At 47.7% G+C, this 25,599-nt stretch overlaps 2 protein-coding genes across 4 annotated transcripts in view; both read right to left on the reverse strand.

The window, feature by feature from the left end:
* rabgap1l (RAB GTPase activating protein 1-like) overlaps window positions 1-25,599 on the reverse strand; it is a 78,982-nt gene that overhangs the window by 39,291 nt on the left and 14,092 nt on the right. For all 3 annotated transcript variants that reach the window (XM_072699569.1, XM_072699570.1, XM_072699571.1), the window contains exons 9-13: window positions 22,781-22,883; window positions 21,700-21,866; window positions 20,510-20,636; window positions 17,245-17,338; window positions 14,810-14,960 (exon numbers count right to left, since the gene is read on the reverse strand). In XM_072699569.1, the coding sequence (XP_072555670.1) occupies window positions 14,810-14,960; window positions 17,245-17,338; window positions 20,510-20,636; window positions 21,700-21,866; window positions 22,781-22,883 (642 nt within the window). The remainder of the gene's footprint in view (window positions 1-14,809; window positions 14,961-17,244; window positions 17,339-20,509; window positions 20,637-21,699; window positions 21,867-22,780; window positions 22,884-25,599) is intronic.
* gpr52 (G protein-coupled receptor 52) lies at window positions 8,143-11,567 on the reverse strand. The gene has a single exon (XM_023813187.2). The coding sequence runs from the start codon at window positions 9,836-9,838 to the stop codon at window positions 8,714-8,716; it is 1,125 nt and encodes a 374-aa protein (XP_023668955.1). The 5' UTR covers window positions 9,839-11,567; the 3' UTR covers window positions 8,143-8,713.

Genomic DNA, 25,599 nt, shown 5'->3' on the forward strand with positions numbered 1-25,599 from the left:
ATTTAGAGGCAGATAATTCAACAGAATAGGTTTTAGCATTTTGACGGTGACTGATGTTGAGAAGTTAAACAATTTCAGGTGCTAACACATCACTTTGGATAATGCTACATATTTTTAAATAATAATGATGATGTCTGTGAAAGGAGAGAGGGAAAGTGACGGCACTGAATGATGCTTCATTTGATTGTAGACCTGTGTCACCAGAATCCAAATGTAGTTTGTACACCACTGTAATCTTCTTCAGCACCATCATTGTACCAGGTGTTTTACGCACATCTTGTGTGTTTTTGGCACATTTATTATATAAAGATGCGATAAAGCAATAATTTATGACATATAGTCACTAATCCACATATCATGTACATGCAAGGTTCTGATTGGATTAGAAAGGTCAGGACCGGCCCAACAACATCCAGGCAGCTCCGTCCCCCAAAATGGACTTCAAACCCGAGTCACTGCAGTCTGGGCCCACTGTGAAACCAGGGCATCCCGGCATCCGTGTTACATAACTGCGTTTTGTTGTAGGTAACAAAAGTCTGACTGAAACGGCTTTAATTAACACCATGTCACTCAAAATTACAGTGTCATGCAAATTCATCTTTAGTTATTTTTGTACAATAAAACACAAAGCAGTTCACGTGATACAGGAAGAAACATTCAAGGAAATCCACAAATTTTCTTACATGTATGTCACAGATAAAATAAAACATTAACAACTAAACGCCATACCTATAGGCAAAATCTATGCAGCTTGTGAGCATGTTAACCACCAAATTTAGACTCGCAATACGAATTGAAAAATGCCAAAATGTTTATTTGGTTTCAGCTGATTGTGAGGTCTTTATCTTCGGTATGGGCCCTATAAGTTAACCATGACCCCCCCAGGCTGAACACGGCTTCTCACAGCCGTAAACGTACATGAACGGATGACACCGTTTTGTCACACCCCACCCCCGGAGCAGCTTTCTTCCTTAGCCGTGCCTAACCGTCTCTCTTCTCAACAGCCTTCATAATTCGATCATGTTTATGGTAATCAAATTAGCCAGGAACACAGGAGACGCGCTCCTCCGTATGACAGCGTTACAGGAGGCTGCCTGCCTTACCGGCCCCGAGATGCATTTATAATCACAGCAAATGTATTTTTAGCCAAAACCAAAATGTTTCTTTTTTAACAAAATACCCGAACCTGCGTCAGTGCCGCTGTTTCTTCAGTGCAAGTTACCCAGCGGACAAACTCTTCACTGATAAGCAGAAGACTCTCCATTTCATGCTCTGCCAGCTTTAATGGCTGCACTGGTTACCAGTGTCAAAAGACACAGGCACGGTTGGTGTCAGAGCTGGAAATTTTCTCCGCACTGTGTCTGCTACTCATTTCCTCTGAAGGCATTAACCCAAAGTGCAGGTAGGGGGCGCTCTCCTCTTTTTTTTTTTAACCCCCTTTTCTCCATGCATTTGCATAAACCTGTTTCATCATCTGCTAATTATGCTAGCTGTCTATCCGATGTAAGCTGTGTTTTTGGCTAATACCCGCGACAGCAATTCCACATGCTGCTTTTCAAGGGGAACCACAGGGAAAGATGCGTATCGGGCATGATGGGGTTAGGGGCTGCGATACACATCAGACTACACACGCCCCAGGTACAGACTATCTGTACATGCCGTATGCGACTTACTCCTAATGATGCGTTACATTAAATTAAATTTGCCTGATTCCCGCACTTGACGGTTGCCTCTTAATGAATCGCTCTTCACAGCTCCAGGAAACGGCAAACTCATGTCTAATTAATGGTCACATGACTGGGATGGCTGAGAGACACGTCTTCGGAAAAGGTGGCTTGCCACCATGACAGATCCAACCTGCACACTCCTAACGGATACGTTTAACCCTCGTTAAAGTCGGTTTTAATTGCCCTAGTGAGAAAACATCGGTATACCTGGGCTGATGATGAAATGTTAAACCTGTCATCATACTCTATGCTGCACATCACATGACACATTACCAGAGAATCTACATCTACATATCAATGTGAACATAACAGTATATCTTCTTCCACCTGCAGGCTAGAGCCAAAATTACCCCCTCTATAATTGTAGACATCAGATCTATGCAAGAAATTTTTGGTAGATAAACAAAAATCATTACTGGCACCCTGAGACACAACCTCATCATAAAGACTTTTAAAGAGCATTTTGCCTGATAAGGTGCGCCCACCCAAATTTTAAAGCCCGGTTAAATCTACAGACTCATTTCTGTTCCCGATTTCCAGTTGCCGCCACTTTCCCAATCTTTAGCTGCTTGGAGGTCGCAGCTAATCAGTGAGCATCAACCAAGACACCACGTAGCAAGTTTGGAGCAATAAACACATTTTTCATTGGCTCAAGAAGGCAGGGCAAGATCAGAACACCTGCTCAGCAGAACCGCCAGAGGATGGTACACTCCATCGAGCAGGAAGATGAACGGATGGTGTGCTGGCTATCGGGGACGCCATCGTGAATGTTATGCCACAGGCAAAGCTACACACATCATACTAATCAGCCTGCCATTAAATCACACACCCAGATTTTACTGGAATGGATAACTAGCGTGGCAGAATCACCAGCCCATAGAGCATAGAGAGCTCGTTAACAATACACATGGAAATGAAGCCGAAATCCAGGAGAACGACGGCCAGATTGACATCCTGAGGCATTTAATTTAGCAGAAGACCTCTGGAAGGTGAAAACAGATGACAGAAAGGGCGGCTGAGCTGGAAGGAAGAGGCACCTGGCAACAGGGAGAGCGGCAGAGGGAGCAAGACCTCGGGATATTTCATACCAGCCGAGAGCCGCAGCTCTGCGCTGGAGCCGGGGGGGGCATGCCAGTTCTGTGGGAGAGCCAGGCCGAGCAAGGCATAGAAAGCTGGCAGCTGAAGATGGGTCTGGGGGGGGGGGGGGGATAGGATGGACGAGCATCCATGGGGAGGGAGCTATTTATATACCCAGACCAATGGTCAAAAAGAGCGGTAGGGCCGTAATCAAGGCACCACAAAAGGTAGCAGATCTGAAAGTACAGCGTCTCCCATCATTAACAGCTCGCCTAGCGTCCCAACATCACCACAATTCATTCAGGGAACCCGCAACACAAACGCCCCCCCCCCCTGCAGCTTCTGGGACCACAGCATTTTGTTTCTTAGTAATTCCTCACTACAGTAGGTATGCAGGGGATATATTATTCAATCATAAACTAGAGAGTAATTTTCCTTTAGTATTTACTTCTTTCACGCCCCATCTCTCACCCCCACCGTTCACAATTCCCCCCATGTCACACTCGGGATGTGCAGATGGTCGTGCCCGAGGAAAGGCACGCGACCAGCCCGATGGCAGAGTGTGCTCAGCTGTCAGTGACCGTTAGCGTTAGCGTCGAGCGGCTCCAAACCTGCCGCTTTATTTGTAAATTATCCAGCAACTGCGTCCATTCAAGGGTTCCCTTTAGTTGCCATTCCCCCGCCGCCATGTTTTTATCAGCTAATAAATGACAAAGCGACACCCTGGAAATCTCATATGACGTTTAATGCATCCGAAACTTTTCAGTGCATAAAAAGAAAGTGGACCGGGAGCCACGAAGAAAACCCCCAGTTCAGGGGAATAAACAGATCTGCACTGTAGTTTCTGGCTACGGGCAGAAGCGCTTTTATCTGAGGCCGCTGCGGGTCGCACATCTGTTGTTTGGAGCGGGCCAGGTGTTCGGGCCGTTCGGGCTGCACCGTCGCTTTGAAGGAGGGAGTTTCACAAGAAACTCTGCAGCTGTACAGATTAATATTAAACGGAATCCCTAACAGTCTCCGCAGAGGGGATCTGCATAAATATTCACGAGCCAAGACTGTACAGGCTCCGCTCCCCATCCTCCCCCCCCCCCCCCCCCCGCCCGCTCGCCCTCCTGCCACACGCGCACATGAATAGGGATGCAAACCCGCTGGAGGAGCGAATGCCTTATCGCGCAAAAACAAAGAGGAGCGGTGGCGGGGCGGCAGTGCTAAGATGGGATTTCAGCTGAGCAGCTTTGCAGCGGCTACAAGACGCTGGATATTAACAGAAAATGTAAAAATGGAAAAAAAAATATATCAATTACAGGGATGTTTTTCTGTTCGGTTCTATGAGGCAAAATGTCCAACTCTAATGCCAACGACGGTTAATTACACAGTGAAAAGCAGTACAGCATTAATTAATATAAAAAGGCTGTATATGGGGTTTGTTATGCATGACAACAATGCAGGCTTTAGTGTGAATGTGCACAAGGACGGGCCTGAAGCACAAAATCAGACGTGCCCAGACTTTGAGGGGTAGATGCGTAAAAGGGGGGGGTGGCTGGTACTTTGTGCAGGCAAATTTTCACGATTGGTTGTGGGGCGCTGGGTGATCATCGCTTATCGGGAAAGGGCACTTGGAACATCAAAGGGGTGCACTTTCATTTGTGCAGGAAAAGAGCCAGGTGCTCCGGTACCTCCAGCCCCCTCCCCCGTACGTGCCTGCTGCTGAAAGAGACGCGGAGCCCCACGTGAGGAATGCTAGGAGGACACAATGAAGGAAGCGGAACCATAACCAGGATGAAGACGGAACATGTGGATTCCCAGGAGGGAGCTGTGATATCAGACACTGGAGGGCTTACATTAAAACGCTCACAGCTCGGCTCCTGGGGAGGCCGTCAAGAAGGACCCGGAAGGAGCCCCAAGTTTCAGATAAGCGGCAAATGTTCGACCCGACGCTGGCCTACATTTCAGATCAGTCCTTCCTGTGTAAGTGCGAGGCTGTTACCCATGAACTTCTCCGTGGACAACTGTCCTCCATCTAACCCGGGGAGCTCCTCCAAATGCCAGAGACCCCCAGCTGGGACAGGACTGCGTGACAAAGCCCCGCCTCCTCTGACATCAGCGAATGACAGCCCCCCCCCCCCCCCCACAACCTCCGACCACAATGCCAATCCCAGCCCAGCTGCACCACACTGCCGGCTTCACTATGGAGGGACAGGAAGGCAAGTAAGGTCATTAAGAAACTACTATGAATTCAGGAAAGACACCATTTAAATTATTAAAAATCCATGTACAAAATCTATTGGGTGGGGGAGGGAACCAACAACTCAGATTATGCACAAATATGATTAAATTATCGGGAAAGAAAGGTTACTCTCCCCCTTCCCAAACACACATATTTAATTTCCCTTCGGATGGTGCTGGTGACCTTTAAAACCACGGTCAGAATGCCCCCCCCCCCCACACCGCCGCCGTCACCGCACGTACACGCGCCAACACGCGCAGCAGGCCTGCTGCCAGATGCGCTGGTCCGCCGGAGACCCGCTTGCCAACAGCTGACAAGACCAAACTCATCTGGTTTCTCATGTCTGTTTTTATTTAATTGGCAACAACAGCAAAAACCCAGAGCCTCTTGACAGTCTCGAAAATAAAAAAATAGATTGTATAATTTCTTACAATAGTCTGCTAATGAACAGAACATACTTTGTAGTCACAGCAGCTAATTCACTGACTGTACACACAGGTACGTGGCATCATTAAAGGGGGTTTGTAGCTTGTTTACAAACGCTCAACACCAGCATAATTTAAAAAAAAAGGTACATACGTATACTACCAATTAGTAGTGAATCCATTTTTAAATTAATCAGATAAACAGACGTTATATATATATTGTCAGTTATAGCATTTGAAAAAATTTAAAATGAACACCCTCATTGAACATCATTTTTTATTTGCATTCCCATGATTCAATGTAAGAAAAATATATTAAAGTATCTATGTACTTAAAGAGCAGATATCCAACCTGGTACTGCCAAATTAAAGCAAAAACACAAAATAATCTGACTGCAGCTAACTTAATCACAAAGTTGTACAAGGTCAACATATCCACGATAAATACCAAAAACTAATTATTAGAAATACTATTTAAAATCACTGAGAGGAAATCTAAGTGTTCTCATTAACCACAGCTAGTACTGAAACAAAGTACTATCTATGAAGGTCCCTTCCGTGCAGAATTTATGCCATATCTGCATTTCTGGACAACACATCCTTTAGTTTCTCAAAACTTCATAAAATTAATTTCTTTAAATCTGCAAGTACATTAGCATTTTTTAAAATCACACCAAGTTGTTAAAGATTGCTGATTACACAATATCTTCCTTTTTGTAAAGCTGCAAATTGTTCTACTCTCTATAGTCTAAGTCATCACTCTGATTATAAATGCAAATTCAATCTACGAGGTCTATCCAAGTAATAATTCTGAAGCCAATAAGCTGGTAATGTCCACAGATTAATTTTTTCTACGTATTCCTTTATCTGAGAAAGTATTAAAATGTAGCTTAAACATCTAGTCATTAAAAGCTCTCCAAGGTACAGTAATTATCAGAGAATTTTCGAGGTCTCTGGATTTACCAGTGAGATCAAAATTCAGGAATTTGACTTAAAACACGCAGAACGTGTACAAACAATAATGTTTATCAATCAATGGAAAACATCATTAGGATCTCAGATTGGACCAGGAATGTAAAATTTTAAATTAAAAAGAGAATGCATGTATAAAAATATGCATGATTGGATAAATGGTTAGATAATATTTTGTAATTTATTTTTTTTTTTTTTAAATAATTTTAAACTAGGGAAAATGGCACAAAATTAAAATGATAGGAAAACACAACAAAGCAACTTTGCTAAACTAGTGACACTTTTTAGAATAAATAATATGTGCAAGTTTGACAAACATTGCAAATATCGATGATGTAATATACAAGACTGGAAACATGAATATCCCGATACAAAGCAGCATCCCTTGCAGCGTGACCATTTTTAAATTACTGTGCAAAAGGAGGGAACACGGCTGCTTGGCTGAAGTTTGTCCCCGGTCCTTAAATAGCAGATTCATCACCGTGGTGATTTGTTGAAAATGATGACAAACTTCATAAATATTGGAATAGCTAATCAGACCAATCTTATTCCATAAAATGGAGTTTATATAAAAAAAAAGACTATCATGGCTAAAAAGAAAAATATACCAATAACTTTGTTTTAGTACACGGTAAATCTATTTCATAAAAAAATGAAAGTGATTGCCAGGAAAGCAAAGGTTTCACCAACATTTCAGATTTGAATTTGTAAGTTTGACTGTTGTGTGTAGCAGGTACACAGAAATTATTACATTTGTGTTAAGTTTCAAACTGCTATATGTAAATTGTGGTTATTTCATCTATTTGCATTCATCTGCACATTGTCCAGCACCATTCTCTCAAGAACTGGGTAACCATGGCTCCACAGCTTGTGTGCGTGTGTGTGTGCGTGTGATTTTATACACGCACATATTACATAGCATGTCTTCATTTGCAGTCCCTGAACTTTGTAGTGTCCCCCCCAAACAAAACCTTATTTAAAAAAATTGAATCAGACCCAACAGATCAAACAGAACAGCGAGCAGAACTGGCTGAGGAGCGCGCCACACGACCCAAACTGAATGCTCTTCACGGGCCACACGGTTCCGAGCCAGAGAGTTCCGATGGCGGATGACACTGGGAGAAACGGTGTTCCTCTTTAGTATGATTATTTACAGACTGGCCTAAAGATGCACACGAGACTCAGAAGGATTGTGGCGCCGTTTGTTTAAGCCCAAAGACACTGAGGAACGCCGTGACATCACGGTGCTGCCGTGAGATGACTTCTCCCTCCCAAGTCTCTCACCGGCACACGCGTTCGACGAGCGATAGACTGCAGAAGCCCCTTAGGTGTGGAGGAGGAGAAGAGGCTCTGCTCTCGGTGTTTGCAAGGAGCCAAGCGAAGGCGCCTTGCTGAGGGCCCGACCCAGAGCCAGATCGCTAAATACCCTTACAGATCCTGCCTTTCCGGCCCGCTTCCCAAGCCTTCCATCTACAGCTTCTCCAGGACTTCAGCTTGCATTAAACATGACCATCTGCCATCCTTAATGTACACACGTTCTGCCCAGCCACACGAGGGCGTGTGTGTGCAAGCAAGCAAACCAGGCTGCAACAGGGGTTTAGTCACCAAATAACCACAATAGACTAAACCCCAGCTAACGCCCAATTTGGCAGCTATTCTGTTGAGTCACCGCGCTTCAGGCCGTTTCTCCGCGGACCCCCATTTAATGCCCCGTAGAGCATTTTACTCACCACCCCCCCCCCCAATTCTTAGAAAGGTCAGTTTTACAGCCTGATATCTCCTCCAACGCAGTCCCTGGCTCCCCTCAATCTGCTCTATCTCAGTGCCGACCCATTGAGGTGCACCAACCAGGAACCATAAGCTACTTTCCCGTGTTGACCTGTCTGGAGCTAGAACATCCGACTGCCACCCACTTGGATACATAGAAACACAGCATGGCTGAGTTTGTCATTATTAAAGCCTTATTTTGGCTGTTCACGTGTCAAGTTTCTTAGCCATGAAATAACCATCCTTTCAAGTAAAAAAACACTAGAAGAGTGACGAGCGTCACAAGTGTGATATTAAAGGCTCAAAGTTACATTCGAAATGAGAACGAACGCTCAACGAGGAGAAATAAGGGAAAGGAAACATCCCGACATTTGAGATCCACCAGTGGCACATGGTTTAGCAGCGTTAAGAACAAGATTTTTCTCTTTGCCCGACATCTTTCCATTTACTCAGCGTACAGAAGTTTAGTTACTTCCGACTTTTACGTCCATTCTTGCTTTCCAGACGTTCTGGACATCTTAAATAGAACAGGAGTTGGCTCTCTTTTTGGGTTTGGGGCCGGTGGCGCCCTGGCCCCCGGCGGCACAGATGCAGAAAGAGCAGGACGAGCAGAGGGTCTGCGAGAGGCGTCTCAAGCCCAGCCGGAAGACGCTGTTGGAGAGGCTGTAGATGACGCAGTTGCAGAAACTGTTGCTAATGGCCAGCCACGTGGTGACGAAGGAGAGGATGGGGCTGACCAGCACGTGAGAGCTCTCTAGCAGGAGGTAGATGATGTAGGGCAGCCAGAGCACGTAGAAGACGCTGGTGATGCGAAAAAGTACCATAGCGTACCGACGGTCGGGTCCATGTCCCGTGGGGTGCCCGCCCTCTCCGGCCTCCATCTCCTGGCTGGGGAATCGCGCCCGTCGCTCACTGATCTCGCGGTTGTGCTGCTGACAGATGCGGAAGATGTGAAAGTAGGTGAAGCAGACCACCAAGGCAGCGGGAGCATACAGGAGACAGACCACGAAGCCCGTGAAGAGCGCCGACGTAGGCCATGAGCGGGCGCACCACTCGAATATGTCTCCGTGGTAACCCGGCTTCCCCCAGCCGAAGAAAGAGGGCAGAAACACCAGACAGGAGTAGATCCAGATGAGGGCGATGCAGCAGCGGAGCCGGCAGGGCGTCACGAGCTGGTTGTAGGAGAGCGGCTTGGTGATGGCCAGGTAGCGGTCCACGCTGATGCAGGCCAAGCAGGCCATGGAGACGCTCTTAAGCACGGAGATGACGTAGCTGAACACCTGGCACGTGAGGGGCTCCTGCACGCGGGCAGGATAGTGCAGCAAGGACAGCGTGGGTACGAGGCAGCTCAGTCCCACCAGCAGGTCGGCGTAAGCCATGGTCTGGATGAAGTAGCTGGTGGTGTAGTGATGCAGTAGCGGGGCACAGTGGAACACGAAGATCACCGTCAGGTTGCCCGTGATGATGAGGGCCGTCAGCAGGACGATGACGGCCGTCTCAAGGACGCAGGCCTCCGTGCCTTCGCTCAGCGCCCAGCCCAAGGGGCACGAGTGGTTGAGGGACACACTCACTGGGCCTTCGATGCTGCCGTTTGCGGCGGGCAGATAGCTGGGCAGCAGTTCAATGGATTTGGACTGGTTCATAGTTCTGGTTCTGCTGGATTACGGGCCTTTTCTTAGTGTATACAGAGCGAGGCTAAAACTCCTGCCCACTATTTCTTTCTTTCTCATGAATAAACCACAAAAAGAAAATACAACAGCTAAAAGAAAAAGGACTACAGCTCCCTGCGCACCTTTCCACATTCCTGGGCATCAGTCAAACAAAGACAGGAGACTGAAGTGCCAGTCGCATGGGCAATAAAAATATCAATTAAAAGCAATAGCAAATTTTAAAAATACCACCTGTAAAATTAGCTGCAAAATGTGCCTCTGCCAGTGGATCAGGGCACCTCCCGACAGGTGGCGATCACATCCTGCAATACGGGGGGTCGTGGTCATGCTAGTCCAGTGGGTGGGGGGCTTTGTGGTCCAAAGGCGAGAACAAGGCTGGGGAGGTAGGAATTCCTAAAACCCAGGGGAGATGATCTGCCTGTAGACCCAGCTGAAGAAGATTAAACAGGCGATTGTCTTCTAGAAAGCACACATCACCATCGCCCGTGTTCAGTTCCAATCCCAAACACAGTTGAATCGTCTGGAAAGGCAGTTTCTTATGCAAGAACCTTCTCGCACAGCCCTCGAGGTCCTGTAAGTCCAGTCTTGCAAAACACCGCTACTTTTTAATCCCTTCTCCATCAACAGGGCATCACTGTAACCATTTGGGCACCCGGTCCGGCATTGATTGGCCAATCAAGTGCTCCGAATAAACATTCAGCTGCAGTCGGTGTCAAAGGTCTCTCTCTCTACGGACGCCTCGGGGACTGTCTTCGAGGCTCGCTGGCTGAAGAGAGACTAAGCAAACAGAGTTGACTTTAGATGATGCTGGTCTCCCTCATTCCTGGTCCATCCTGGAATAACAGAGTCTGCCTCCCTTCAGCTCGTAACCAGAGTAAAGTTTCTTATCACTTTCGGAATGAGAGACTCCCCTTATTTTCAGGTTCTCCGCCGGCTTCCGAACGAGTGCGTCAGGAAACGGGAGAAAAGTTGCAGCGTTTACCTCTGGCTGGCAAGCTCCTGCGGCCGCGTGCAGCTCGTCCGCCGCACTCAGATCAGCCGCCTATTTCCCTGCGTCGCTGCCTTTCTCTCATTGTCCTGCGAAGGAGGACAAGATCCACATATATCCAATCCTCCAGCAGCACTGGCTCTCCTTGCCTGTTGTTCTTCTTGTTGCGATCCAGTCGAATTAAGAATCTCAGAGTGGGAAGGCTCCCCCCATGTCAGCCCGCCTCCCCTCTCAGTGAAATCCCCGTCCTGGCCGCACGACGGAAAGTGAGCCAGCAGAAAGGGCAGACGCCTCCCCGGTGCCGTTATCTGCGAAGGGGCGTCGCTCGTTCCTCCCGCGGACCCCAAAGCAGAGTCCCTTGCGCTCGGAGCAAAACAGAGTGGATGGATGGGTCTTTAGAAACCCCGTAAAGTCGGGGGGGTGGGGGGGGGGGTGGCTCGCAACAGACTCGGAACTACTTCCCGGCTAGAAACGGGAAAATAAAACCTTCTGAAATGAAGAAGAATAAAAGATGGAAATGAGGAGTCCCCTCACCGATGGTGCAGCGGGAAGGAGATGCTGTCACTGGCTCACAGTTCCCTTTCCCCCCCCTCTCCTGTGTGTCTCTCTCTCGCTCGTTCTCTCTCTCTCTCTCTCTCTCTCTCTCTCTCTCGCTCTCCCCCCACCCCCTGCCGGCTGCACCTGATCTCCTTTCTCACTCAGCTCTTCCACATCACCGTCTTTCCCTTCATGCCCCCTTCACACCCCCCCACCCCTTTCCTCACGGCCAAAATGAAAAAGTCACCCTTTTGCCCTCCCCTCCGAAATGAATACAGCCCCCCCCCCCCCCGGGGCTCGTCTTTGCCTTTCTCCTTCCCTCAGCCACCCCCCCACCCCCCCGTTTATCTCTGTGTGCCCCTCAGTTAGCCACACAGACCAATGACCAGCCCCGGATCAGTCTGCCCCTTGGTTACAGTTGCCAGGCAATTCAGCTGCTTGGGACCCTCCCCTCAACCAAAGCCAAAATGCACAACAGGCTGGGGCAAATTAGGAGGGGAGGGGGGTATTTTCCCGGGAAAGAGGGAGGAGGCTTGGCTGCTGTTCACATTCCTCAACCATCCATCACTCAGCTTGAAAAGGGGAAAATATACCATATATACAGACATATATATTTTTTCCATGTATATATTTAAAATGATGAATTATTGACTTTTATTTATAAAATATGCCATTGATAAATTATGAAAAAAACATCCATCCAGGGTTCAGGAATTACAGTGAAACACTGAGCTGCTACATCTCACTTCAGGACTGTGTCACACTGACAGGTGAACAGTCACAAGAGAGAGGAGTGTGAGATCTGCACGGGGCCAGGTGTGACATGAGGAAGGCCAGGCACTCTGCCTCCCCCGGTGAAAGGGGGACCAGGGGAGCCATGACAGGAAGAGTACCCCAGTCGTTGCCCAGACAGCTCCAGTCGGGGTCTGTCAGAAACAGAGGGGCCTCACCCATGTGGGAATACCGCGTCCCTCCACACCCGCACGCCCGAACCTGAGCCGCAAGCGTCACCATGCCACCAAGCCGGCAGCTTCTTTGAGAGGAGAAGAGCGGGTCGCAGTGATCCGGACCGGAGCAGTTCTGCTCAGACCGCCCTCTGTAATCCAAACTGTCACTTTAGCGTCAGCGCTGAGCCAGGCGCTGGTCAGCCAGGGACAGACTCTGTGACACTATAAAGACCCACAGGAAGCCCCCTCGCAGCATCTATAAATAACTCACGGGATTAAATAATCATTCATAAGCGGAGGAAAAAAAAAAAACAACAGACAGAATATTTCTGAAGAGAGAAAATCGAACTTCAAAGCTACGGCGCAGCTTAAGATAAAATGTGCGAGAGCCTCCTTTTATCCCACAGATGGCCGGTAAGACTAGCAGACTGACGGGCCCACGGCTCTCCGACAGCCAATCCACGGCGGGGGCGGGCCTCTGCGAGCCAGCCAATGGGGACGCAGCAGCTGGCCCAGCGAGACTGGGAGGCGCGGTGAGCGACAGCAGGACGTGGTCCCGTGGCACCGCTCTGTGGGGAGGATATGGCAGCGTGGGGAGCAGAGGTATCTGAGGAGTGATGGTGGGGGGGGGGGGGGCGTTGTAATTACAGTACACCACCGAAATACATGTGAGCAGGACCACAGCGCAAGAAAAGCTGCATGCTCATTACACTTAAGAGTTCAGAGTGCCGCTCGACCGAGGGGTGAAAATAAAGAATTTTTAGGCCAAAGAAATCCTTACAAGAATACCAACACCTTAAAAATTAAATACGTAAAAACAAACTGAGAGTGACCCCCCCCCCCCCCCCCCCCCCCATTTAGGTGGGGCCCGGGGCCCTAGATGCCACCGTAGTAAATCAGTAAACCCAGCAAACTGCTGCACGTTTGTTTTCTGCAAGCCAGCGTCACTCTGCGCATCCAAGACATCACAAAGAGAGGCGGAGATGAGGAAGGGGGGGGGGGGGGGTGTTCGTCAATGCCTGCTTAGAGTCGACCACCATTTGAGGTGAATGTCTCTCACCTATCAGCAAGACGCCCCCATGTACAGACCACAAGCTACACACGGTGACACCTCCCCCCCCCTCGACACAGAGACTGCTCCCACCTTCACGCAAACGCTAAGACGCCATCGGAACGAGTGTAGATTTACCGCGCCAATATCCTGTGACCGCAGGCCGCGTAATTAACCAGGATTCAATCAGCACGATCATCACAACTGAGCGCAGGGAGAAGCTGTTAATACAGAGGGATCATTTGGTTTAAATCACGGCCAAAGCAGAATGGCCCGCTGCCCTCCCCCACACCACTGCCCCCGCCGCCCCCCACCTTCCCGTTTATGTTATTGTCACGGCGACGGACATATCCATGCCATTAATTCAGCGAGAGTGAAAATAAGAATCTGATTAATGAATGAATTGCGTGGCGACAGCCCGCGGGAGCCGGCGTTATGCAAGCGCAGGTGCGCGCTTGGCGGCTCGTTCGGGCCGCGGTATTCCCGCCGCGCTGCGAAGGCCCGCAGCGGAGCTGGAGCCGACACCACCCAGCGAGCCCACGGGCAGACGGAGGAATCGATTTCCCCCGATGCCCCTGTTTGGGGGGAATGCGGGGATGGCATGGCGCAATAAATGCAGCCGTCAGCTGCATCAGATTAGGCAGAGAGAGTTCAGCCATGCCGCAACGTGCCGATTATATAATGCGACCACTGATATTATTACTGCGAATGGCGTTTTGCGTGTCGGGTGGAACATGGTTTCCTGGCGTTTCACATGCCAGCTCGACAATGTGAGTGCAGCCCACGAGTGCTGAGGGCGGGGACATGACCCCTCCCCCCCCCCCACCCCCACCTCCATTTCCCAGCATTAACCCCATTCCATCAACCCGGACGCCAGGCAACGGAGAAGAGGTCATACAGGACGAGGAACGCTCTGTGTTTTTCCACAGGCCGGCTTGTGGCTGCTCTTGACAGCATGGATCAGTGCATTACACACTGAGAGGTGGGGGGGGGGAGGGTGGGGAGCAAATCAGTGCGTTAAGATAATTGCAGGGAAGGGGGGGGGGGGAGGAAGAAACACCCTTCAAATTGTGAAACATCAGCGCAAACCAATAACACATATTCCTGGGAAAGGAGTGAGACAGCAGGCCAGCGGGACGCTGGAGACGGTAATCACTTCAAGGGGCAATTCATCACAGCCTCATGCAGCCACGGAAGAAACGGGGCCTCGGACTGATGCAAGCAAAGGGCAGCGGAATGAAAAGTTCCAGGATGGTTAAATACGAAGGGGAGGACGGGGGGGGGGGGGCAGACAGCCGAAACACCGCACCCCTCAGCGCCCCCTACAGCACCGACGCCGCATCATCAGACAACTCCACTGCGGCCATCTTGCTGCCGGAGGAGCCCCGGCCCAGAGCAGCCCCATGCAGGCCCCCCCTTACCTTGGTGATGAGCACGCGGTAACGCTCCAGCAGCTCTGGGTCGTTCTGGCAGCCGGAGAGGAGCTGCCAGACCTCGGCGCGCAGGGCCTCGGGGATGCCGGTTCGGACGAGGGCGCTCAGGCCCTTGGGGCGCGCCGCCAGGTTGCCGTGCCTGACGGGCACAGGGGACAGTGTCAGTGCGGCGTGACACCGTGAGGGCCAAAACATCACAGACGCGCTACTCCGACATCGACAGTGACGGCATATATTGGGGCAGGTTTACACATCCACAACACAGACCACATCTCCTGACAGGTTCCCAACCAGGATCACATCACAAGATTTTTAATAAAATTTACCTTAAAGAACATACCCCATCAATAATGTATTCTATTATAGTTAAGTTGATTATATCCAGCCCTACTTTTACTATATATTAAGGAATATAGCCTTCATTACACTGCTAAGCATTGCAAAGCTACCAGACTTCAATTTCCATTAAATAACTAAATCCTGAAACTTTATAAATACACTGATCAATGTGCATTTTAATCTATAAATTTAATAAACGTTTGGACTATACTGCTCCCAGTTCTTTAATTAACATGAAACTGCAGGCTTGTCTCCCAAAAACACCGACTGAAAAATTTAAACATAATAATAGAGAATGGTTTCATTCAGTTCCAACCGTAAGTAAATGGAAAGTAATTAGCTGTGAGTCCCCCAGCCCACCCCCCACCCCCCAGGAGGCGCTGGCTGTCTGCATCAGCCGCCTGCTATCACTAGCAGCCACTGACAGGGGCAAATTCTCTCTTTATTGCATTGAGTGAATTTTACTTTAAGTGAAACAAAAAGTCACCGAATGCTGCATGACAGCTATGCTATGAGTAAAGGCCATCTCCCAAGCATCTGCAGCACCGTGCGCGTCCATTACAGCAGTGGCACTCCACGAGGGGACGCAGGAGACGATTCTGCGTGTGGAGATCTGTTTTCATTATGTTTAGGAATCCCGAAAGCGCTTTCGCCGAGTTCTGCCGATCGCCTCTGTGGTCAGGGGTCAGCGCCACCATAGCTAGCAGGCGAAACCCAAGGCCTCGTGCTACATTTCATTCGCATCATGACATTTAATTATTCATCTGTTCGGCCATCTCTGATCTCCCTTTATGATTCTGTACTTTCTAGCAAACAGCCTGGAATCATCCCTGCATAGCCCGAGGGTAACAGCCATTCTGAAGGATGGTGGCGATCAGAATTTTTTCTGGCAGAAATAGTCGCATTTCGTTAGTCTTTATTTGAATAATATTTGATTAACCCTGCCTCACCCCCACCACAGACACAGGAATTTGTATGGGACATGGGTCAAAATATTTATTTCTTTCCATGCAAAATGTGATAATACTCCTTCCTGCCAAAGGATAGTGTAAAATATAAAAAAAGTATTTTGAATAAATTAACTTCAAACTCAGATTAAACGGCGGCACCATCTGAAATCCTAATTAAATTAAACTGAAGAGACAGCTGAAGTACGGCGGTATACAATAAGCTTTAATAGGCTGTGCCTTGGGCAATAGTGACAAATGGTGATTTCTTCATTTTTAACTAAACAATCCTAACAATACTTCTCTGGGTTACAGGCTGCTCCTTTAATGTATTTTCACTCGTTTATTTTCATGACACATCACATGCTGATGCAAAAGGAAACGAACATTAAGAGTGGCCTTGAAACGAGGACTGAATGATAGTGGAGAAATTCACATTTCAATATTTGAAATCTTTGCGATAAATATTACAATACATAATAAAAAAAAAAAAAAGTTGAAAATGTACTTAAAGTAAACTAGACCCAAATAGAACTTGGTATTATCTATTAACAGAGTCTGTGTTTACTGGGAAAGGCAAGTTAGCAGGTCACACTCTGCTAAACAGAAAGTAGCACAATATTCTACTGGTGCACTGACAATTCACTCTTATTAAACATTTGATTAAGAACGAATTTCACAGAATATGAATTTCAAGAACGTTTTTAACCACAACATACCATATACATATAAATGTACATATAAATTGTACATATAAATTTAACAGCAGCAGCATAATCATACTCTCTTACACTTGTTGCCTTGAGTTATGCCAACAGACACAAAGCAGTACCTACAATTCACTTGCTTGTGCATAATGTCATCTACATGGAAGACAAACATCTTCTGATCAGTTCTCGTTTGCTTAACTCGTTTTTGTTACATTTCTCAGTTCACGCAATAAACAGCAAAGGTGAACTTCAGAACGAATAAACAGCAAACTTATTAGAGTGCGGAAAAATCACTACTAATTATACCGGTGTTAAATATTTTAAACAGCTGATTTATTATTTGATTGCAAGATCTTTTTCTTCTTCGGTTTGATACACGTTATCAAACATTTGACATTGCGGACTCAACCTTAGACTTTTCACTCACCATCTGCTGAGGATCCCACCCCAAGATTCCAGGATCTTCTCTGGACAATCCTTGGAAACGTCACCGGTGCCACTAGAGATCTCATTGTCGCTGTCTGTAGGAGAATAGTGGTGGCAGCTAAGATGAGGGACCAAAGCCACCTAAGCGACTGTACAGAATATTCAAGCAATGCAGAAGAAATGCGGAACCTGACACACGTGAGCAAACAGCACGATTTATACCAAGTAGCTAATCACACAAAAAACAATTATACAGGGAAAAGAGTGCATTTGTTAGAAATACTGCTTGTAAACATATTTCTGGGCCGGTATGACAAAGCCGGATTTCTTGCTTAGCTTGAAAACTTGTTGGATTTAAGGTATAACAGTTGAAATGGCCGTTATCTCCATTCACTTACATGTAGCCAAGACTACCTTATATCCGAAAAGTAATCCACTAAGAGAGAAATCCTGCTTTGTGATACAGACCCCTGGTCTGAAAAACCAACACGCTTCACATCATCATCCACAAACTGCAGCTTAGTAGCCACATTTACCCACTGTAACGTGTACAATGTAATTCCTACTTGCCAGCAGGTCAGCATGAAAGGCCCTTTTCTCAGTACAATAGCAGGCAGCATCCCGAGACTTCAAGTCAATAGCCTTAACCATTACTCCACCTGCTGGTCAAAGAATCAAACAGCACCGACACCTTCATATTCCATGGCAAAAAAGCACTTTTACCAAACCGGCAAAATGAATCAGAAACAGGAATCACAAAGAAGGAACAGGAGATCAACCCTTCGACTGTGACACGAATGGAATAAACTTGGAGTAGGCCCTACGACAGCTTGACCTTCAGGTGACCTTGAAGGCTGGACGCTACCCAGACAGACATGCTTCAGCAAACAGACTGAGATTCTGCTATCGGGAGCACAACAGCGAGCCGGCGCCGCATGAGACGGGGATGCTAAGCTCTCACAATGCGAAGCATTCGGGCCCTGATGTCTGGCAGCACCGACCTCCAGCAGGACCATCAATGCTCTTCTGAGGACACTGGGAGACATTTTATTCCTCAGAAAAAGGCTTAGAATGGCTCCCTCATAGCAGCGCACTGGGGGGGGGGGGGGGGGCTGTCTACAGTGATGGCACAATCTGTATGGATTTGGCTGTGGGCGGCCTGTCCGCCCCCCTGTCCCATCTTTCCTTTATTCATCATCTCTCCACTTACAGGAGCGCCATGCTCCAAGAAGAACGGGCGGTCGGAACCACATAAGTAACCTTTTATTTATTATTTACTGCATAACGAACATTACGCGCCAACAGCCCGACCGCTGAGCAGAATGGCCGCATCGTAGCCAACTGAGGGAACGCTATTTACAGTGGAAGGCAGAACCAGCAATGCTCCCGTTATTTACTATAGTTTGTATTACTACCCAACATCACCTCTAAGGGGCGCCTCTGAGACATGATGCAAATGCCTTACAGCCTCATATTGCCATCAAAAACAGGGCACGTCTTACAAAATAAATGTATTACACAAGACTCCTGTGATCCAGGATAAGCAGTTACAAGATGGATAGACAGATAGATGGACATAAACAAATACGCTGAAAATAACTCAGATCGAGATTGAATCAGAATATAATTCTTATGAGAGATTCCCGAAGGAAAGCACAGCCGTCCCTGAGTGTGCGGCGGTCACTGCTTGGCCGGATCGCTGTTATTTTTGTTCCTGTAACAGGAAGGTGACCGGTGCTCTTTGCCCCGCCCCGCCGGCCCCCTTTTTTGGGATTTCGGCCCCTTTTGGGCCTCCATCAAATGAGACGGAATATCATCGGAACCGGAGACCAGATGCACAGGTCAAGGCGCCGGGGAGGATCTGACCCTGAGAGCCGCCAGGACAGACTGTTCAATCTTAATTCCACATGACGGCAAATTAAAAATAACGCTAGAACACAGTCGCGCATTATCAGAATCTGATTTTATCATTTCTACTGTGTAAACATTGCATTCCCTTTGCAAGCCTTCTCCAAAAAAAATAAAAAATACATAAAAATCTGAGTTTCTGTCAACCGATATTCCGACAGCACCCAGACCTCCAGTCGAAACACACGCTCGGCGTATTTTTCACTCAAACACACTTCCTGCTGATGCATGAAGAGACACACACCACCATAAATCCTTTACGCACGGTGCACGCCGCCTATTAGCTGGAAACATACTGACACGGACTTCACGGTGATGTATGGGGGGGGGCTTATTTCTGGCTACCTTCCATCCAGTCTCTTTTCAGAAACTGCTTATCCAAATAGTCATTTCTGGGGGCATATGGCCCGGGGCTAATTACGCCTTACACGAGACGCTAGCACGACACAGGGCAGCCAAACGTGCAAGATTCACCTACAAAACTGCTTTAATCCAACTGCAGGAAGATCAAAGAGATCTGCCGGCTTCCCTTCTCCGCGGATGTCGACATAAGGCACCGCAATACTGATATTTCGACATTTAGAAACTGTATTTACTACTCTAATGCTGTAACTGACTTGGGGGCTGTCGTTCCAAGACACATCCATCTATGGGAATAAGAATGCTCGTAAAAGGAACCTTCCAGAAATGTGCAAAAGGCTGTTTGTCTACCCTAAAAAGGCATAAATTGTTTTTTTGGTTTTATACCGGGATGCACTGAAAGGTGTTCCATCCTAAAGAAGAAAAGGATGCAGGAAACCTGCAGCAGCACGTGCGTGGCGAGTCCAGCATGCTCTGTGCGGTTTATAACCAGGGGCACGCCGGCCTGGACGGAGCTCGGTGAAAGGGCCGGCGAAGGGCTTTCGCCGCCTCATCTCCATCCTGTGCGGCCAGCTGTCAAAAACAGGCCCTTAAAGACGCTAAAAACGGCAGACATCTCCCCACCCCGAGCAGTGCTCCAAATGCAACAAAATTAAATTTCACGGTTGATTCATGATTGCCAAAATAAGGGGGGAGGGCCAAAATGGGCCAGGACTGATCATCTCATTTTGTAATGTGACACAACATGCCAAAAACGTGTCTAAATATAGAACATTCTCCAAATGAATGAGCAGTCCGGTGTGTGTTCAAATAGGCTCACGCTCAGTGTTTTTTCGTCCCTCCTTTTAAGTTAGACACCTGAAGATATTCCAAGAAAAAGTTCACAACGTGTTCTGTGAAATTACCGTGCCATCACTGCTCCAGTGGATGTCCTCAGATGACATGACATTGTAGAGTAACTGTATTGCAACACGTACAAATAAACAAACGTGCCGTACCTTCCTCCAGCTCCTCTTCCTCGCCAGGGGACAGCAGTCGGTCCCGTGTCCCATTTGCCCTCTCTGTCTCTCTCTGCAGGCTCAACACCTCGAAAATGGCGTCTCCCTGGCTGCCCTTCTGGCTGCTCTGGGGGTGCAAAAAAGTCGGGAGAAAAATCAGGGGAGAGTAAAGGGAGAGTCAGGGGATGAGTTGAGGGAGAGAGAGTCGGGGGGGAGGGGGAAGGGTCAGGGGAGAGGAGTTGAGGGAGAGAGTCAGGGGAGAGGAGTTGAGGGAGAGAGTCAGGGGGGAGTAAAGGGAGAGTCAGGGGAGAGGAGTTGAGGGAGAGAGTCAGGGGGGAGTAAAGGGAGAGTCAGGGGAGAGGAGTTGAGGGAGAGAGTCAGGGGGGAGTAAAGGGAGAGTCATGCATAGCATGACCGCAAATGAAGATGGCATATCTAGATTTGATATATTCATCGCGCTGGGAACATGGGAAATCATGATGCATTTTTACAGATGAATCACCCAAAAATGACTGAGCATTTGACAGTCATACATCGACATGTGGTTTCAGGACATGTCATTTCGTGGTGTTGGGGCGTCAGCCATCTCTGTGCCCTCACGGTTGCCTAAGCCAGAGTTTGCTGCAACCTGCAGCTCCAAACGCAGCAAGCAACGTCTGTCACAGCCTGCGGCTGCTACCAGCGCCAAGATATAAACCGCGCATTTATTAACAGCGATGACAATGATTCGCAAATTCCCCTTGCTTAAAATAAATAAATAAGCATGCAGTAAAAAGCGGGAATGGATGCTGCACTAACACCGTAATGCTATATCTTTTAATTAGCTGTCGACTGGAGCGTGGGCACTCTCTCCCCCTCCATGATGAGATAGCGATGCAGCCAATCAGGCGGCGATGGCGGCCGTGGCCCTCATTAGCCCGGCAGGATAACGAGAGTTGGCCCCTTATTAGCTGCCGATAACACAGAGGCTCCATTTGCCGCATGAAGGGCTCCGGCGGGGGGAAGCTGCGGGCATTTCCACCCCCCACCCAAGGACCTGCCTTCTTTAGCCTGCTGGATAAGTCGAACACCTGAACGAACTTTACATGCGACACATTTGTCGCATGACAAAAGTCGAAAAGCAAGAAACAAAAGGGTCACCCCTGGATGTACTGTAACAGTGCCCCCCCCCCCCCCCCCCCCCGACATACCTGTCTCAGCTTGAGGTAGAAGGTTTCAGTGAAGGCCTTCCGGCTGAAGTACCAGAACCTCTCGTTGGCCGGGTAGACCCTCACCAGCGTCTCCATCAGGAAACGGACCGGCTCCACCACCTCTGTGACCACGAGGTCCACCGCCACCGTCATGTACACCTGTTTGTCTGTGGGTGGGGGGGTGGAGAAGACTTCAGTTGGGACAGTGCGACTTGGGTGCCCCTCGAAAGAGACCGCAAACCACAGAAGGCGATGCAGTCGTTTCTGGGTTACGATTTACAATTAGCTATCTGGTTTAATCCAATCCAATCCAACACACCAGTTCAGTGGAAGGCAGCATTCCACCTTACCGTGTGCACCGCGAACAGCTGACGGTAAAAATAATTACGTTCGTTAAGAGTCTTATAAACAAGTCTAATTATCAAGCTGTGGACAAGAGGAAAACAAACCTATTTCACACCAAGGAGATTTTACTATTTTAATTAACAGGACGAATAAAGAGACAAAAACCTTTCAGGGGAAAAAAAAAAAAAAAACAAGCCTAAAAATAGATTCCAATTACTGATTTGGAAGGATGCTGTGGGACACGGTATACAGTATCTGTAAGCTTCAGTTACTATGAGGCCACTCATCTTCTGAAGGGTGACAGCAGCTTGGGGACGACCAGAAGGGTTTCAGCAGCATGTCAGCTATTCCCTTCGACCGCTGGAGGGGCATTTTAATATATCAGGGCATTGGCAGAGGTGGGGAAGGACCAAGGGACGATCCCAAAGAAAAGTCCGCGATTACGTTCAGGTGCATCGCAATTAACGGTCACATTCAGGTACGTCGCAATTAATTACTGAAAACACTGACAGGCATGGTGAGGGTCTCCTAGCAACACCAAGAGACAGCTCACAAACTGGCCTATTTGCCATATTATTACATATTCAGATACAGCAGAATGCACTGTCAGAGGTAATCATGAGTGCCGAGAGCTGCCGGCTTTCAGAGCGACAGCCCCCAAGCACAAGGTCAGTCCTGGGGGCTCAGGCGTTCCGGTAACACACTGATGCAGCGTGTCTCTGACAGGCGGCCTCACCTTTAGGCGTGTCTTCGTTCAGCACCTGGAACGTGGGGGCGTTTGGACTCCAGGTACCTGTGATCACATAGGCTTTCCCATCCAGGCTCTTCCCCATTGACTCCTGACATTTAGAGACACACAATAAAACGTAAATAAACAGACATGCACAAGGACCGGCACGCAAACACATAAAAAGCCCATATTTTATTTGACCTTGCATTGTTTCACCGTGATAGAAATATACAGCCATTTCATCAGTACGTAACACTGATGTTACATTTTGACACAATACTGAATGTAATATCAAACAGGAATGGTACGATTAACCATGTAATGAATATTTAAATAAAGCCAGATTATCACCTATGTAACAAATACGGCTAGCAATTTAATACTGACACATTAGCACTAATATGGCTAGCTATCTATTACCTGTGTTTGCCAAGTAAGGAAAACAATTTTTGATACAATGCCTAACTAATAATGATTCCTTACTATTATTATAAATTCTACTAAAATACTACTAAAAAGTCACACCTTTAACATCAGCTAGCTAATATAATAGCAGACATCCTTTTAAAGAAAAATGTCAGATCTGAGTAATAAACTAGTTATTTTCAGAAGGATAGCCTGAAAGATAAATATTTTTAAAAGTATTACTCAGCACGATGTATTTTCCAACAAACTATTTCGTAAGAAAAAAATGCAGATTAATGTCTTGCATAAATAGCTCTCTGTGGCAGACATTTAACATCTGCTCAGAAGCAAATGCATAAAAAAAATCTCATCATTATATGCACACATTTTTCCATGTATATCATCACAGCAACGTCACCATCCCAACAGGACAATCTGTAGCCAACATGACAACTTCTGGGCATCTACTGTACTTTCAGATTAACAGGGTGAATCACACAGCTAGCAAAGCAGTACAGAAGTGCTGCCATGTCCACTGTGAGGTGACAGGGGGCGCTGTGTGCACAGGAATGCCTGCCTGCTCATGCAATGTGCCTACAAACAATACAAGCCCTCTGCATTCTTCCCATTCCTCTATGGAAATAAAAGGAATTCTGTCTCTCTGGTTAACAAGTACCTCATATTGCCAAAGTAGAAAAATGCCTTTTATGTGTTATTATAGGGCAAAGGTTCTTCTGCAGATGGCATCAGGCCGGCCATGGGTATCTCTCTGCGACTGGCACCGGCTGGCATTCTATACCCATAATGCAATGCTGCTGTCCACAGGATGACGCGCCGTACCAGCCCTGTGCCAATCGCAGCGCTCTGCATCGCCATCGGGCCACAAAAGCCCCCGCTCAGGGTCTCCCAGGCCTCCTGGCTGTTATGTGAGGTGTCCCCCCCCCCCCATTCAGGCCAGATTTATGAAACGGTCAGGCTTTCAGTGTCCCCTGCGCCTGTCGCTCCAGCCACAGGGGAGCGAATCTGCCCTACGGTGTTGAGGGGGTTCGCCCGGACCTCCCTGACCTCCCTGACCTCCCCCCACGACACATCGACACCCGTCCTTGAGGACGACTTGTTCTGTGCCCGTCCACGGTTGTGGCAAGCGTTCCTTCCCATGACTGATCACTTATATATCGCGTTACAACCTCATCCCAGATCCTGTTTGTAATTCCCTGTGTTCTTAGTGACGAAGTTTATAAACACACTGACCAACTGAGGGACTTCCTAGGGACAAGTGATTTTTTTTTCTTCCTGAAACCGTTTTGTATAAACTTACTGGATCCAGAGACCCATGAGATCTACGGAAACCGATTAACTTGATCTTATGCATTATTGCCCAAATCAGAGAGAAGAAACGACAAAAAATATTTTTCACAGCAACTATACATCAAGGTCGTAGCAGACGTGTGATTATTCTGTTTTCGTGATATTTGACCTCTGTGATGCAAACAGACAGACCCAGGTTCCAAAAAGTTGGGATGCTGTGAAATGTAAATAAACACAGAATGCAATGATTAGCGAATCATATAAGCCCGTATTACATTGAGAATAGAACAAAGACAACATATAAATTGTTGAAAATTTAAAATGTATTGTTTTATGTCAAATATAAGTTCGACTTGAATTTGATGCCAGCAACACGTTTTAAAAAAGTTGGGACAGGAGCAAAACAAAACACCTGACTGAATATCACCACTCTGTGAACCATTGTCTTTGAACACAGTTTGTCGCTTCATCCACAAATGCAGGATGAAACTCTACCATGCAAAGAAGAAACCGTATCTAAACAAGATCCAGAAACGCTGCCGACTCCTCTGGGCACAAGCTCATTTAAGATGGACTGAGGCAAAATGGAAAACTGTCCTGTGGTCTGACGAATCGAAATTTCAGATTCTTTTTGGGAATCATGGACGCCACATCCTCCAGGCTAAAGAGGAGAGGGACCATCCAGCTTCTTATCAGCAGACCGTTCAAAAGCCAGCATCCGTGATGGTATGGGGCTGCATTAGTGCCCATGGCTTAGGTAGCTTGCACATCTGGGAAGGCACCATTAATGCTGAATGATATATACACACAGGCTCTGGAGCAACACATTCTGCCATCCAGACACCTGTTTCAGGGAAGGCCCTGTGTATTTCAGCAAGACAATGACAAACCGCATTCTGCACATATTATAGCAGCATGGCTCCGTAGTAGAAGAGTCCGGGTGCTAGACTGGCCTGCCTGCAGTCCAGACCTGTCACCCACTGGAAATATTTGGCACATCATGAAACGAAAAACACATCAAAGGAGACGCCGAACTGTTGAGCAGTTGAAATCCTATGAGGCAAGAAGGGGATTTCATTTTCAAAACTCAAGCATCTGGTCTCCTCAGGTCC

The sequence above is a fragment of the Paramormyrops kingsleyae genome, chromosome 15 (assembly GCF_048594095.1).
Source record: "Paramormyrops kingsleyae isolate MSU_618 chromosome 15, PKINGS_0.4, whole genome shotgun sequence".
Classification (NCBI taxonomy): Eukaryota; Metazoa; Chordata; class Actinopteri; order Osteoglossiformes; family Mormyridae; genus Paramormyrops; species Paramormyrops kingsleyae.